At 39.9% G+C, this 15,276-nt stretch overlaps 1 protein-coding gene across 1 annotated transcript in view; it reads right to left on the bottom strand.

Moving 5' to 3' along the window:
* LAMB1 (laminin subunit beta 1) overlaps nt 1-15,276 on the bottom strand; it is a 73,375-nt gene that overhangs the window by 49,462 nt on the left and 8,637 nt on the right. The window contains 8 exon segments of the mRNA XM_037836378.1: nt 912-991; nt 2,456-2,568; nt 2,765-2,944; nt 3,224-3,412; nt 4,894-5,014; nt 7,141-7,343; nt 10,791-10,854; nt 10,937-11,125. Coding sequence (XP_037692306.1) covers nt 912-991; nt 2,456-2,568; nt 2,765-2,944; nt 3,224-3,412; nt 4,894-5,014; nt 7,141-7,343; nt 10,791-10,854; nt 10,937-11,125 — 1,139 coding nt within the window.

Raw genomic sequence — 15,276 nt, 5'->3', positions numbered from 1 at the left:
TCAAAATGAAAATCCATTTTCCATCTTTTAGATTGGCAGAAAATATAATGTTTGATGATACTAACTGCTAGTGGGGATGGGGAAAAGGTACCTCTGTAACCAGTGGCAGGAAAATAAATAGGTGCAATGATGGAAAACAATCTAACATCTTCTATCAAAATAAAAAAAATGTACATACACTTTGACTTCATTACAACATTTTAAAAAGCAAAAAAACTGGAAAAAAAATAAGTCATGGCACTTTTACACAATAGAATACCAAGAAGCTCTTAAAAATAAAGGAGTAAATGAATATGTGCTGATATGAGTAAATGAATATGTGCTGATAGGTGAAAAAGGCAAGTTGCAGAACAGTTTATATTTGTATTAGTTTACTGACCTATTTTGAAAATCAAAGTAAGTGGGGAAATCATGAGCTATGCATTTGGTTTTTACTTTGTGCTGGCCTACTTAAAAAAATTAAAATCTTAAATGTTATTTAAAAAGAAATGAAGTCTTATTGAACACTATTGACTATATTGAACAATATTATTAATTTCTAGAGAGACAAAAGAAAATGTTAACAAGCGTACTTCTAGGCAATGGAATTTGGAGGGGGGAGAGCAGGAAAGGAACATTTACTTTTTGTTCTATACCTATCTCAACCATTTGAGCTTTTCAAAAAATACAGTAACAAACAAGTAACAACATTAAAAACAAATAAACATACTAGAAAGTTTCAAAGCAAACTATCAGGATAGATAACTTTGAGAACATTGAGATCACAGGTAAAAGTGATAATCTGGAATGCTAACAAAGTTGAATGTACTTTACACATCTTCTTGAAGGACAAATGAGTGCCAACTTCCACTAGAGGTCATCAAGGCGATACACAGGGACTGAGCCAAGAGTATAAATGAAGCTCCACTTACTTATTGTTTAATGCTCCCCCAAAGTCACAGTCACAAGGTCGACATCCATCCAAATCATTGCTTAAGCCCCAATGCTCTGGCTACAGGACAAAAGATGAAACATATAAAAGGTGGGTTCCTGTAACTATACAATAGACTCAGCAAGAAACAAGTTACGGCGCGTTTTGGTTGCTCTACCAAACGTTCATTTTCACTGCGAAAGCAGAAAGCCCAGAGCGGAATGATCATTCCAAAATACAGAAAGCTAAATTGTGGGTCAAGTTTTACATATGCACGTAATGCTAGATCACAGGGTGGTTTATTTGCCCTGCAATAGCCTGCATCTAATAATTAATATGAGCAAGCAGTAAAGAAGCTGACTTTCTTCATTAGAATTACCCTTGCAGCAAGCAAGATTTGGCAAACCTTGGCAGGACTTTAAATTTTCCCTCAGTTCAGCCTGTCATAAACCCCTCAAGGAAAGCCCTTCAAGGATTTATCTAGGTGGAAACAGAGCACAAAGCTAGGATTATTCCACAACTGAAAGGTGAGGCGACTGCCAAGTCTCAGGAGGTTAAGAGAGAATTATAAAAAAAGGGAACAGAATGTATACAGGGGAGAAGATCTCTTTGCACCTTAACAAATGCCGTTTTTCCTAATGAGCAGTTACAACCAGATTCACCAATTTTAGTCAGACTCCCAGAAAGCTACTCTGAGAATCAATCTAAGGATATATGAGCATTCATATTTGGCAGTCATAAACATAATGAGGCAAAAGTTCCCCAAATTATAAAAACAGTATGAAAACATTATAAAAGATACATCATTTTAAAAGAATTACCCCATAATTACTCCACCCAGAATCATTAGCGTGAACATTCTGGTGTATTTCCTTCCAGATTTTGTTTTTTTGATGCATTTATTTCCTACACAATCAAGATACTATTCACATCCTGTGTTTTTTCCCTGTAACATCATAAGCATTTCCTCATGTTGTCATTTTCAATGGCAACCAAATATCACATTGTATAGAGGCCCCAAAATCTACTTAACTACTTTCCCACTGTTGCTTCCAGGACTTTTGCTATGATTAATAAAAGAGGCAACAAGTCTGCTGGTGAATACATCTTTGTCCAATTATCTCATTATTTCATTAGGATAGACTCCCAGAAGTGGGATTACCAGGTCAAAGGGTACGTACATTCTAAAGGCTACTGGTACACATCACCAAAATGCTTTTCCTAAAATACGAACCTTTGTGTTTCTGTCAGCCGCATACAGATACCAGAATCTCATTATATCCTCACTATTAATAGGCATTATCATTTTTTAAACTTTTGTGAATTTTGTCTGTAAAAATAGAAGTGTAAATTAAAACTGTAGGAAAATACCACCATTGATGGCAAATATCTTGCCAAGTTCTTAGTTGCTCCTCTTTTGTGAATTGTCTGCTCATGTCTCCTAACATTTACCCCTAAGGTGAGAGCAGAATCTACAGTAGCAAAAGCATTCTCTATTAAAACAGGTCAGGTTCACAAAATCCCATGTAATTAAGATCTACCTACCAGACACTGGTCACAATGCTGTCCTGTCACCAGACGCTTGCAGTAGCAGAAACCAGTCTCAGAATTACAAGGATTCCCCCCAGGAATTGTTCCCAGAGGATTGCAAGCACAAGCTTCATTAAAGATAAAAAACAAAGGAACACAAACCAAGTGAGCCCAAAGTAGTTTAGATTTAGAATTACAAAGTAAAATGGGATTTTTATATGAAGACATAATTTTATATTGAGAGAAAGAGAAAAAAAAAAAATGGAACAGAATGTGTGAGTATAGATAGATCTTCCCCAAACTTTTTAGCAAAATGTAACTTACATTTACAACCAAATGGATCTTCAGCATTTAAGTCATAGAAGCCTTCTTTGCAAACATCGCAATGTTCTCCTTCCACATATAATTTACACCGACACTGACCAGCAATAAGACCGGCAGAAAAATCAGTGTAACTGTCACAAACTCCCCCATTATGAGAACCAGCTGGGTCACAGGTACATGCTAAGAATGAAAAGAATCAGGTGAAAAGCACCAGGAAATACAACAGGTATGCTTGTATAAACATATGTTCTCTTCATCCCTCCAAATCTCACAAAAAAGACTAAAGAAGGCTATGAACACCAAGTTAATTCCACCCTCAGCATCCTACATAGCAATAAAAATAACAGCGCTGGATTTGATGCTTATCTTACAAACTCTTAGAGAAGGAATGTTAACTACCAGACTACCCAATCTGAAAGATACTAAATAGGTCCCACACAGTGACATTCGCCAACGTACGTTCACAGATGTTGGGATCTCTGATGTCCCTCTCCGGGTGCTGGTAGAAGAACGGTTTGCACTGCCCACAGTTGCGCCCCATTGTGTTATGCTGGCAGTTGTCACACACTCCTCCACTGACGTTTCCAGTTGCCAAGTAAACAGCCATGTCAAAGTGGCATGAGCTGGAGTGTTCATTGCAGTTACACTCTATGGGAAAAGACCGACGTCAAGGAGTCTTTTTAAATCTGTTTACCAATGTGAGGATGGGGTTGGGAGGAAGGGAGCTCATTTTTGAAATAAGGGACAAAGTTCCTGAAAAAAAGGCAATTAACAAGTACTCATGGTGAAAAAGGACACATCTATTTATGATGTCGGTTGAAATCCGGATACGTAAGAGAATTGACAGAAGGAAGACTGCCATTCCATGGAGGATGCCCAAGACCCACTCAGGGTGGGACTGGATTCAAGTACCTTGCTCCAAAGGACTTTCTGGGTGATACGTTCCTGGGAAAGTCGATTCCTGCCTTGTGGAACTTGGGTGTGAAAGACTGACTCCTGTCCCCATTCCTCCCACACTAGCCCAGGCTGCCAAGTGGGGTCTGTTTCACAGCCATCTAGCTGGCCTTGCCGGTAGTCTTTCCCTCCTTTAATCCATTTGGCAGAATCATCTTGGTCCAACCCTGCTTTAATCATCTCACACTCACAAATCTACATTGATTCCTCGTCTCTTCTCACAACAAATCTTAGCTCAGTCTGACCCTCACAAGGCTCTATACTGCAGCCTTCCCACCTTGTCTGTCTTCTCTTGCAACCAAACATCCTACAGAAGGACTGTCTTATCCACTACTGGGCCTCACCAAGCATTGCCTTATCTATTGGTTGAGTTTAAACCTCCGAGTCATTCCCCAGCATCTACTGAGTGTGGTGGACACGAGAATGTCCTTGCAGCCTCATTATCTCATGTAGTTCTCCTTACTGGAACTCCCTCCTTCCTCTCTTCACTCGAGCCATGCCTTAGCTCTTTATCAAGGAACAGCTCCATCTTACCTCCTAACAAAGCCTTCACCACACAGCCCTCATGGGTTTCTGAGCTTGTAGAACAGTTATTCTCAGAGGCTCCATGGAGGCAGAGATAGGCATGCTCCTCAGAGGAAGGACAGTGTATTACAGAATGACTGAGTGTTGCAGGGAGGAGAGGATGACAGTGTGGCAGTGTTTCCAACTATACCTCTGCCCAGATAATATCAATGAGATGGATGGATGGATGGACAGATGGATGGATGGAAATATGTCAGAGGCCACAGCTGGGCTGGCTTGGAAACAAGGCCTAATACTCCTATTGTCTACTCCGTATTCCTTAGATGATAATGATCTATCATGCCATTTAGTTCTGTCATTTCTCTCATGGTCATCTTGCCTTAAAAACAGGGACAATGTCAGGGACAGTATGTCTTCATCTTCTATATCTGACAAAGTGCCAGGATCACATAGTTGCTGCTCAGTAAATATAAGTTCATTAATTTAACTGAAGGAATATTGTTGGCCTCCTAGGAGTATCAGGGTAAAGCTGGGAAAAGGGCAGTAACTTTTCTTCCCTCTGCAAAATGGTGCATTTTAAAGCACCTGTAGCCAGAAAGTGGATACTGGTGTCCTAACTGGTTCAGAACACCCCCTGTCCTGAGACTTACTTTTACAGGCATTGCTATTTCGGCCTTCAGCAGGTCTCCAAGGTAAGTCATGGTAGAAATCCATGCACAGTTCACAGTTTAAGCCCTTGGTGTTATGCCTGCACATGCAGTGTCCGTGTACCTTGCAAGTTACAAAAAACAAGAAAAAGCAACGTAAGAGATAAAATAATAGCCAGATTTTCTCCATGATCAGTGGAAAACAAACCCCTTTTCATACTAATCTCTAGCTCATAACATGAGTAGATTTTTGTTTATTTTTCTATTGTTCCCTCCTTCTCCCCACCCCACCCCCAGTGAGTTTTATTTGTCTTTTTTATGGCTATGACCCCTGTCTCTAGAACAGTTCCTATTACATAATGACGCTCAACACGTTTTATTGCAAAAAATATGAAAAAACCCAGACAAACAAAGTTAGCTACTTAAGAATTTTCTCAAAACAAAACTAGTTAGCTAAATAATCTTTTGGTTCATTCTTTCATTGGAAGCAAAGAAATTATTTCAGGATATTTGTTTTCCCTATTCCTTTGGTTTGTTTTGTTTGGAAATGTTTTTTATTTTAATTTTTTGATAAATACAAAAAAGGAAAAAAAAGGGATCTATTGTAATAGAAGTCTACAAAAGTTACAGTGCAGAACTAAATGCATATATACCAGATGGGAACAAAAGTTACATTACTGCAAGTTTGAACACTGTGCTATATCACATAAAGGGTTTTTGTTTGTTTCTATGCCACCTAACAGGAAGGGTTCCCCCCAACACTTTTCTTTTTTTCGTTTGTTTCTTTGTTTTCAGAACACACACACACACACACACACACACACAAAGAAGGAAAAATAATTAAAAAAAAAACACACACACACACAAAAAAAAAACCTACAAACTTTAACTTTTAATGAAATTTTAAAAACTATTTACCACATTTTTTCTCCCCCTTTAAGTAAGGAAATGTCACTCCGAGATACCTTAAGACCCCTGAGGCATCTAAATGATAAATAAATTCAATTCACCACCCCCCTTTAGCACTTGTTTCTACAGAACTGAATTCGGAAACAGGACAGACAAGCTCATGCTGGACCCATCTTGACAGACAGGAGTGCAGTTAGAGGCTCCAGTGCTATCACTACAAGTTGATTTCACACAGAATGAAAAACAGTTTCAAAACGCATACCACAAGGCTCCACGGTATCTGAATCAACAGTACAACACACTGATGGTGACATGACTTTAGCCACACACTGGATTTGTTACAACGAAAAGAAAATACAACCTGCCTAGCATTCTCTGAGAGACGTAGCAGTAAGAGTAACATCCTTCCCTTCAGCCTCTGTTAAAAATTTCAAAATCTATGCAATAAAAATTCTAAAAGGGAAGGCAGAAGTTTTAGAAGAGTTGAATACCCCCTTCCTGCACCTTCTTTGACAGGGACTAGCAGTCTTCAAAAAGGCAAACAGCAAATAAGCAACACATGCCCTTCATCAAGAGGGCAGGCCTGACAGTCAGCGGGAGCCACAATGCGCGGAGCCAGAGGAGCCGGACCGGGTTCTGTCTGCCACTGATTTATTAGGATCCTTTGGCAAATTACTCTGATCTCGTCTAATGAGGATGGCTGGTTTGTGGTTTGTAAAATCCTTTCTGGCTTTCAAACTCAATGAGTGTATGGGAATTCACCTACAAACTGGTAAGATACTTGAGCTCTCTCTATCCAATTAGCAGATTGCTCAAGTCTCAAATTTTAACAAGTATATAAATTGGAAATACTGCATGGGAAAGGAATGAAATTAGAAGGAAAAGATAGAATGGAACAAAGCCCACTTGATTCCTAAATGATATTCCATGGGTCTGGTAAGAATTTTGAGGGTTTTAGGGCTGGGTCAATTTATGCCTTCTAGCATAAGAATGGAATGTTTGTGGTTTTTAATCTTCTCTAGCATAAAGACAGACACAATTGTCATTTAGACAACTTTTTAATCCTTGTTGACTAAAATATCTACTTTAGCAGCAGCCAGCAACAAATTCCAAACATTAATTCAGTGTCTGTGAAATGTAAGAAATAGTCCTTCATTCTCATATTCAAACAAACAAACAAACAACATTAAAGATCAACCACCACAGTAATGGGTGTAAATGACTAAATGTAAATCAGGAAAAATGAACCCCCTGAAACACTGAAAGTATGATTAGACAAGCTTCAGTTTGCTTTTTAGAATCACCAGGATAAAGGAGAAAGCCTTAGGAGCACATGCTTACCATTCCTTCCATTTCTTCACTAACTCCATCCACAGGGGCACATTCGCTGGCATGGCCATAGCAGAAGCAATTTCCTCGAACCACCATATCATAAACTGCATAGTAGTATTTTTCTCTGATTTCCATTCTGGAATCCAAAAGATTATCTCCCAAAGTATGCAGTTTGACAAACTTGATTCTCAAGTTGGTGATTTTTAATAGATCTACAAAGATCACCAAGAAGATGAAAAGTCTGGTCAAACAAGCAAGAATTCTTTTACAAGTATACAATATCATTTCTCTTTATGGGAAGGCATGACAAATGAAAATGGCTTAAGTAGAAATATACTACCCCCTTGTATGATTTACATGACCCTAAGAAAGCTTAGGGTCATATCAGAACTTGGTAGACCCTGGCAGAAGAAGAGGCTACCCTCTCATCAGTTTAATCAGAGTATCTATCCTGTGATGGGTTTGTTTGCAGAGAAATGTTGTAGGGAAAAGGGTAGAAGTGGAGAAATTATCAGAACACAGTTGCATGATTGCTGGAACCCAGTGGCATACAGTAATCTAAACTATTACGATAATGTCTAGTTCCCAGAACAGTTAGTTTCCTTCCTGAAATCAGAAAATTCCATTCAGATGGTAAAGAGTTTAATCAAAGCACTCCAATTCTCATTATTATTAGAAGATAGTTGGAAACATTTTTGTATCTATTTTTGGAGAACAAAATACATTACTATATGAAATGTCCCACCACTAAAAGGTTATTACTAAAATAGGTTAACACTATGGAAAAACCAGGGAGACAGATCACATCCAAGTTTTTAAACATTTCAACCTACCACTTTTCATTCCAGTTTTATAAAACGTTTCTGCATTTACCAATATGATATAACGGCATATGGATAATGGAGTTTAGCACTTGGATGTTGGGGCAAGTTGTTTTTCTAAAACAAAAGTTACTTAAAGATCAATTTCTCATCTTTTTTTTTTTCCCTCCTTCCTGGGTCTACAGACCTAGGCTTACTGCAGAAGCTGAGCTATCAAATATATTCTATACTAATCTGATAACAAGATCCAGTCAACGTACTTTACTGGTGTTTTCATTACTAAGTTGCTCTTGCTTAAGTGGATCCTCAAAGACTGATTAGTCCATCTGCCCCCTCTCATTTAGCTCCATAGCTGGAAATTGCTTCGAAGCTTTACTATCACTAGGGTTGAAGTGTTCTAGGAGCTTACAATACAAGACAACAAGGTGGCGGCCTAGGGCACCAGATACTTTCAAAGCCCAAATACAGTTTTAAGGACTTAAAATATATACACATCTTACAATGGAGGCTATAGAAATGGCTGTGGGTTGAAACGGATGGTCCATGCATTAAGCTTAGGCTCTTTGTAAAACCAAAAACTGAACACAGAAACTGTGGTACTACTTAGCTGAATGGAATTTCTGAATGCCAACATTTCCTCCTGCACAAATCCTCTTGCATAAAATGAGCACAAGCGCCTATTGACAAAAGGCCAAACCACCAAACTTGAAGAGCAGCTGGAGTATTTAGAAACCCTTCAACTGATCTTTGCGGAAGCCCTCAGAAGAGCAAATATGCATCCCCCTCTCTCTCCTACCAGATTTAATGACTGTTCAAATAACAACTAAGCCTCACATTGACTGCCTTCTAAGAGGCAAAATTACTTTTGAAGTGAATTTCAGAGGGCTCAACAATAGGGACAACCACAAAGAAGTTGTTTCTTTGATTACAAAGTAAGTCTAAAGCATAATCAACTAAAAAGGATGTTTCCTTAATAGAAAGACTTCCTGGTGCCATCCAACAGACGAGTGAATTGTGATGGCAACCCATTCTCCAAGTTCCACAAAATCCACCCAAAAAGAACAGACAGCAAGTCCTTTCAGGGGCTCAGGAGGTGTTAGTCATGAGGTCCACGTTGACCTGTCTCACAAATGGACTTGGAGAACATGGAAGATAGGCCCCACAGAGCTCACTCAGAAACTGGCACAGGGCTGGACACACCAAATTATTTGTTTTATAATAGAATGAATGAGTAAAGGATGGATCAGAGACTGCCTCACAAGTAAAGTTAATGTAAGTGAGGAAGCAGCACTTTTCTGGAAATATTCCCTGACTTCGAGTTTTGTCTTCCATGCTTCAAGCTGTTTCCATGGGACCCTGGTTAAAAATAGGGCCATGCACAGCTAGGAGCCATCAGCAAGAATCAGCCCTGCTTCTGTTCACCTGGTCGCACCTCAGTAGCAATGGAGGCTCGACTTTGCAACTTGACATCCAGGATCAGTTCTACTCAGGAACTAAAGCACAGCTGATGGCAGCAACATTAATAATAGCAGCAGGAACTTTGATTTATTGGACACTTTCTGTGTGCTAGGCACTCTGGTAGATTGTTTAAATATGTTTATATATGTTAAGTCATTTCCCTCCATAACACTAAGGAAGTATTACCAACCCCATCTACAGATGGGAAATCAGAGGTTATAAAAAAAAAAAAAGTCTAAGTAAATTACTTTCCCAAGGTGACTTAGCTATAATATGATGGACCTGGCTGTCTGACTCCAAAGCCTGTTCTTTTAACCCCTGTGCACTCTGCTTACCAAGATCAAAAAGTAATTCTGTAATAATATAAGCATAGCTGTTGAATGCTGGCAGAGCTCTGAACTGAGAATCAGAACACATAGGTTTAAGATCTGACTCTGCCATCCAATAGCTAAACCACCTTTATACATGTTATTCTAACTCTGAGTCTCAGTTTACTCATTTTCAAATGGAAATGCAACCTTCATCTTACTCAGCATTGCTGAGATTTCTAGTTTTTCCACAGTATTCTTTCTTCTTCCTTTGACAGTAAGACTCTCATCAAGACTTTCAGCAGAGCACATGGTTACTTAGAGTTGTTTTCTAACATCGCTTGCAGTGTAACCATGTGACCAAATCTGGCCAAGACATGAACAGATGTGTACAACTTCTACATCTCATCTGAATGCAATATGCTTACTGTCCACTTCCTCCCTACCTACAGGTTAGGATAAGGACATGGTGGTTGTCCAGCACTAACCACACAGAAGACATCAAGAAAGAATGAACTTGGGACCTGGGCCCTTATTTGCCTAGTATTAGAAAATAAAAATTCAGGACACCCAGCTAAATTTGAGTTTTAGGAAAGCAATGGATAATTTTTTAGCGTATGTATGTCTCATGCAATATTTGTGATTAATGTAAGTACATCCCATGCAGTATTTGGCACTGGGGCTGGCAACCCTACTTATGGCAACAGAGCTACACTTCTTCTCTGGAAATGTCTCTGAAACTATCCTATCCTGAACCACTGTATTTTGGGGGACACTGTATTATAACAATCTATATGCTAAAAATACTGAGCAATGAAATAAGGTATTATAATCAGAATAACTGAGTACCTTTGAAAAATCTTTTACTCTCACCAAAACTTACTCCCCATCAGTGAGGACTTTGGTTACTGCTAATTTCAAGCACTTCTGGTAGGGTATTTTACAGAGGAAGGGAGAAAACAAAGAGGATGGATTTGACAATGATCATTTAGATTCTGGGTGGTAGTGCTCTGGGTAATAGTTCTTCCATGACTGCTGCTTCCCCATCAAAAGTTAGTTGAAAACAGCTTACTCTGTATCCTTGGGCTATAAGGATCTTCTATTTTGAAAGCAGGATCTAAAGCACGAAATATCACCTAAAAATAAAAGAGTAATTGGTATTTTTGCGGCGATCAAAAAAGTAGGCATGCAAGTAGAGTATGAAACAAAAAAGCAAACCTCTCCTTCTGTTGAGGGTTCGATGTCAGAATATCGGGAATCACATATTATATCATCGACTTTTTTCATGGGGCCAGTTGAAATTCCTGGAAATGAGCTCTCACAGTCATAGGCAAAATATCTGTACACACCCCACGTTTTCCCAAAGTCGGATGATCGTTCTATCAGCATAGCAGCTGGACGGAATGTCTATAAAGGCAGGGAGGAAGAGTCACATTTGATGTTTTTTTATTGGTAATCTGTATTTTTAAAAAATCAAGAAAATATCATTCAACTATGTGCCACAAACCCTGACCACATGTGGTTGTTATTTCAGACTATGGCTGGATTTCAAATACTTCAAGCTGTTCCATGGAGACTCTTCTTGTGAGGAAAGTGTCCAGCCTCTAAATTTGGCACTTTCTCCCACCCTACTAGAATTAGTAAGGTCTGGTTCTCTTTAGAAGCCGACTTTAAACAGGCCTTAACAGCACACAATTTGGGGTATAGTTAGTCAGCATGCCCATGATATGGTTGGTTAGTTTGAGTGTTCCTTCATTCATTTGTTCATTTAATCACTCAGTAATGCAATGACTGCCTACTCAGTCCCAAACAACAGCCTATATGCCACAGACAGTCCAATGAATGGGTATAGGTGGGGTATAACTAATTTACAATACGATACAAACACCATAGCAGAGTCACATGCTTCGTGCTTTGGGAAAACAAGAGTAAAGAATTACTAACTCAAGAAGCCGGGGAATGCTTCACAGAGAAGCTAGACGTTAAAAGAGTAACTAAGTGTTTTCCAGGTGGCTGCATATGACAGAAGAGGCTGACTGAGGCCAGGGTGGGAATTTGTTAACTATACTAAGGGGTTTACTGTACCTTGAAGTGGATAGAATAAAATTATCAGATTGTACTTCTGAAAAATAATTTTTGTGGCAAAGTTACCGGACATGGAAAAAAAAAGATTGTAATAGGAAAAAAGATGATGGTCTTAACTCAAGAGGGATGCAACTGACTGCTCTGAAAATTTAGTGACGGTAGAACATATTGAATTGCACTTGATCAATTAGATTTCAATGGAAAAGGAAAGAGGGGAAAGAAACATGGGCACTCTAACTTAGCTGGCTGGGTGGACAGTGTTGGCAATAACAAAGATATGGAAGAGAAGCAAAGACCCTTAGTTAAAGGCCCATTACATGTGAGGTGTGCAGAAGGTGTCAATGTGGAGACACCTCCAGATAACTGGAAACAGTGGTCTGGCACTCCGCTGAGAGACTGGAGCTTGAAATATGGAGCTGGGAATTGCTGTGCAGAAATAGTATTTGAAAGTTGTGATTTCCTCATAAAAGCAAAGAGCAAGAATAAAAGAGAGCTAAGGTTGGAGAGCCAGAAAAACACATAAATGAAGGGCTAGCAAAGAAGGGAAGAGAACAGTGCCAGGAACTTTCATTACATTATTTCATTTAATTCCTCACAAGACATCTGCCTTGCAAAGGAAGAACCTGAAGCTCAGAGCCATATAAAAGACTTGCTTAGATTCAAACCCAGGATGAATAAGACCAAACCTGTCTCTCCCTCAATGGCTCAGTAGTAGAAAACTGCCTAAGATGACCAATCAATGGGTGTCAAAGAGGAAGGGGAAAAAAAGCGAGGAATCCAGAAAACTAAGGCAGGATGGAGATTTAGGATGGTGCAGCGAACAGAATCAACTGAAGAGTTGAAGCAGAAATAAGCACTAGCAGTAGACAAATGGACAAATGCCATCAATACTGACGTAGACAGTGCAATTTGGGAAGTGGAAGTCAGACCACAATGGAGGAAAATCAAATGAGTTAAGCTGACCTGGAAAACAGAAACTGTATAAAGACATCTACTTATGAATTAAAACCAATGCTTGAAAGAAATTTGGATGAGAGCTAATGGTGAAGGTGAGCTAATGGAGAGCTAATACTAGGTCAGTCTTTGACTGACTTACTAGTTGTTCAGGTTCTTATTTTTCACCTGTTCAAGATTATGAGGAAAAGATATTTTAGTAATCTCAAGAGAGTATTAGATTAAGTTTTAAAGGGAAAAAAAGTCCAAAACAGTAAACTGAACCATGTGTGCAAGTAAGTGTGGCAAACCTCCCATTAGACCAGGCTCCCGGGTGGAGCCCTTGGGGAGAGGCAGGCCCTGCCTGATGTCTCCGTGTCAAAGGGGAGCAGAGAGGAAAAGCGTTAGAGCCAGTCCTGGCTGTGCTTCCTTCTCCCTCCCTTCTGGAAACCTCCAAGTCCCATCGGACCATTGACAAGTTACTTAATTTCCTGTGGAGTTAAGAGGCTGCTGGAAACTGGAACAACACATTTCACCTAAAGAATGAAAGCCTTTCCACTCTCTTGGCTTAGTCATCAACCTTCTCAGGCCTCAAGTTTCTGCCCAGTTGTCTCCAAATTTATAATAAGAGCTATGAGTTTAAAAACATCTGGCTACTCTACAAAAGTATACTGTGTGTGCTAAATGAGTTCTGCTAGCCTAAGAAAACCCAATCCACTTAGCAAAATCGACCATGTCCATGACAAGTATGGGTAAGAACAAACACGTGCTCTTCATCCTCACCCCCAACCCAAGCTGAGGTTTCAGAGCATGGCAGAAAGGGGAGAATGTGGGACTTGAAAAAGCCCGCAAGTAATACTGAAAAGACTTCTGGGTTGTAGGGGGTAGCTTCTTCCTATGTAAGAATCACAGCTAGCCTTTCATTGAACCAGCACTGTCTGGAGCCCTCCATGAGCACTTACCGCAACAAGAGCCTCCCAGTCTGCCCTCACTTCTCCCTGTCCCAGTCCCTCCTTTGTTTTTCCTTTTGGGTTATCTTCCTGAAACATAGCCCTCATTGCCTTGCCAGTGGCTTCCTATTTCCTACGAAGTTCACACTCTGCAGCAAGGAGTCAAGGCCTATCTGATTATAATCTTTTTCCACACTTACTTGCCTTTCTTTCCATCACTAACTCAACTCGAGGAAAATCCATGTAGTATTTGTGAACAAACCCTGCCCCAATCATCCCTCTGCCATGGCTCTGCTCTCAGACTGTTTCTTCCACCAACAATGGCTTTTCTTCCATCTCCTCCCACTGAAATCCTGCTCATGTTAAATGTGGTCCCAGTCTTCTCCCCATGAAGCTCTCTCCTGTATTCCAGGCTAAAATTAATCTCACTCTCCTCCATGCTAAAGCATGTTGCCTGAACTTCTATAGCAGCTAGTACATTCTGTCATGTATTATAAGTTACTTGCATCTTTCTCCACTAAAAGACTGAAAGCTTCTGAAGGGAGTAGTAACTGTGCTTATTTTTATGATCTCCCATAGGAAGGGCAGTTTTGATTTTTTTTTTTTTTTTAAACAAACAAGAAGGTTGTTCAAAACGTTTATCCATTCATTCATTTGGCCAATATTTATAAAGCAATTACTACATGCCAAGCATCCACAAAAACTATCATGTTCCTACTATATGCCAGGGCAGGAAGATTATCCCTAGTCCCGGAGTAGAGGGGTGTATCACACAACCTTATAATGTAGGTATTATTATTATTCCCATTTTCCCAATGAGGAAACCGGAGCTCTGGCTACATATGCCAGTAAGGGTTGGGAATTCATATCCAAGTCTGTTCAACCCCAAAGATGTCGCTTTTCATATACATGCTAAAATCCAAAGAATGAGTTTCTTCCCACAAACTAAAGTCAGACAATTTGTACCCATTCTTCTCATCTCAATTCAACCACTGTCTCTCCTCTACTGGACCTTCTGTACTTATGGGCAGAATTTTATCTTTGGCCATTGCATGCACTTGAGTGAATATTCAACTACAGAACGTGTGCCCAGAGCACTTTCGGATAGAAGTGAGCTCATGTATGCAAACAGATGCCCCTTTTCCAAAGTAAAAGATAGGACTATATGGATTGATAAAGGTGATTTTGAATATTTTTAGGCCTCACGTAACATGAAAATCCCACGCATGGCTGAGTTTAAATTCCAACCACCTGTTGAGTGTGTAGGGAATGAGTGGGTCCAGGGTTTGGGTGATGAGGACTGTTGACCAGTTGACAGTTGTTTAGTGAAAGTCCTCCCCAATGCTCTCAACATCAGGAATGACAGTCATGGTGTAACTTTCCTGCCCCAGCAGCGACAGCAGGTCACTGGGGAGTGGGCGAGGGAATGACGAGCTCAGGACTGGGAACTGCACAGCCCAATGCTCCTCCTAGTCGCCCTCTGATTTCCAGACCCACCCAAGCTCTTTGGCCCCCAGGCACTGGTAGAGGACACACTGAGACTTTCAACAGAGCCACTTGTCTATATGATGCTTTTTCCTAACCTCAGAG

The sequence above is a fragment of the Choloepus didactylus genome, chromosome 5, assembly GCF_015220235.1.
Source record: "Choloepus didactylus isolate mChoDid1 chromosome 5, mChoDid1.pri, whole genome shotgun sequence".
NCBI classification, from domain to species: Eukaryota; Metazoa; Chordata; class Mammalia; order Pilosa; family Megalonychidae; genus Choloepus; species Choloepus didactylus.
This window is presented reverse-complemented; position numbering and strand designations above follow the sequence as displayed.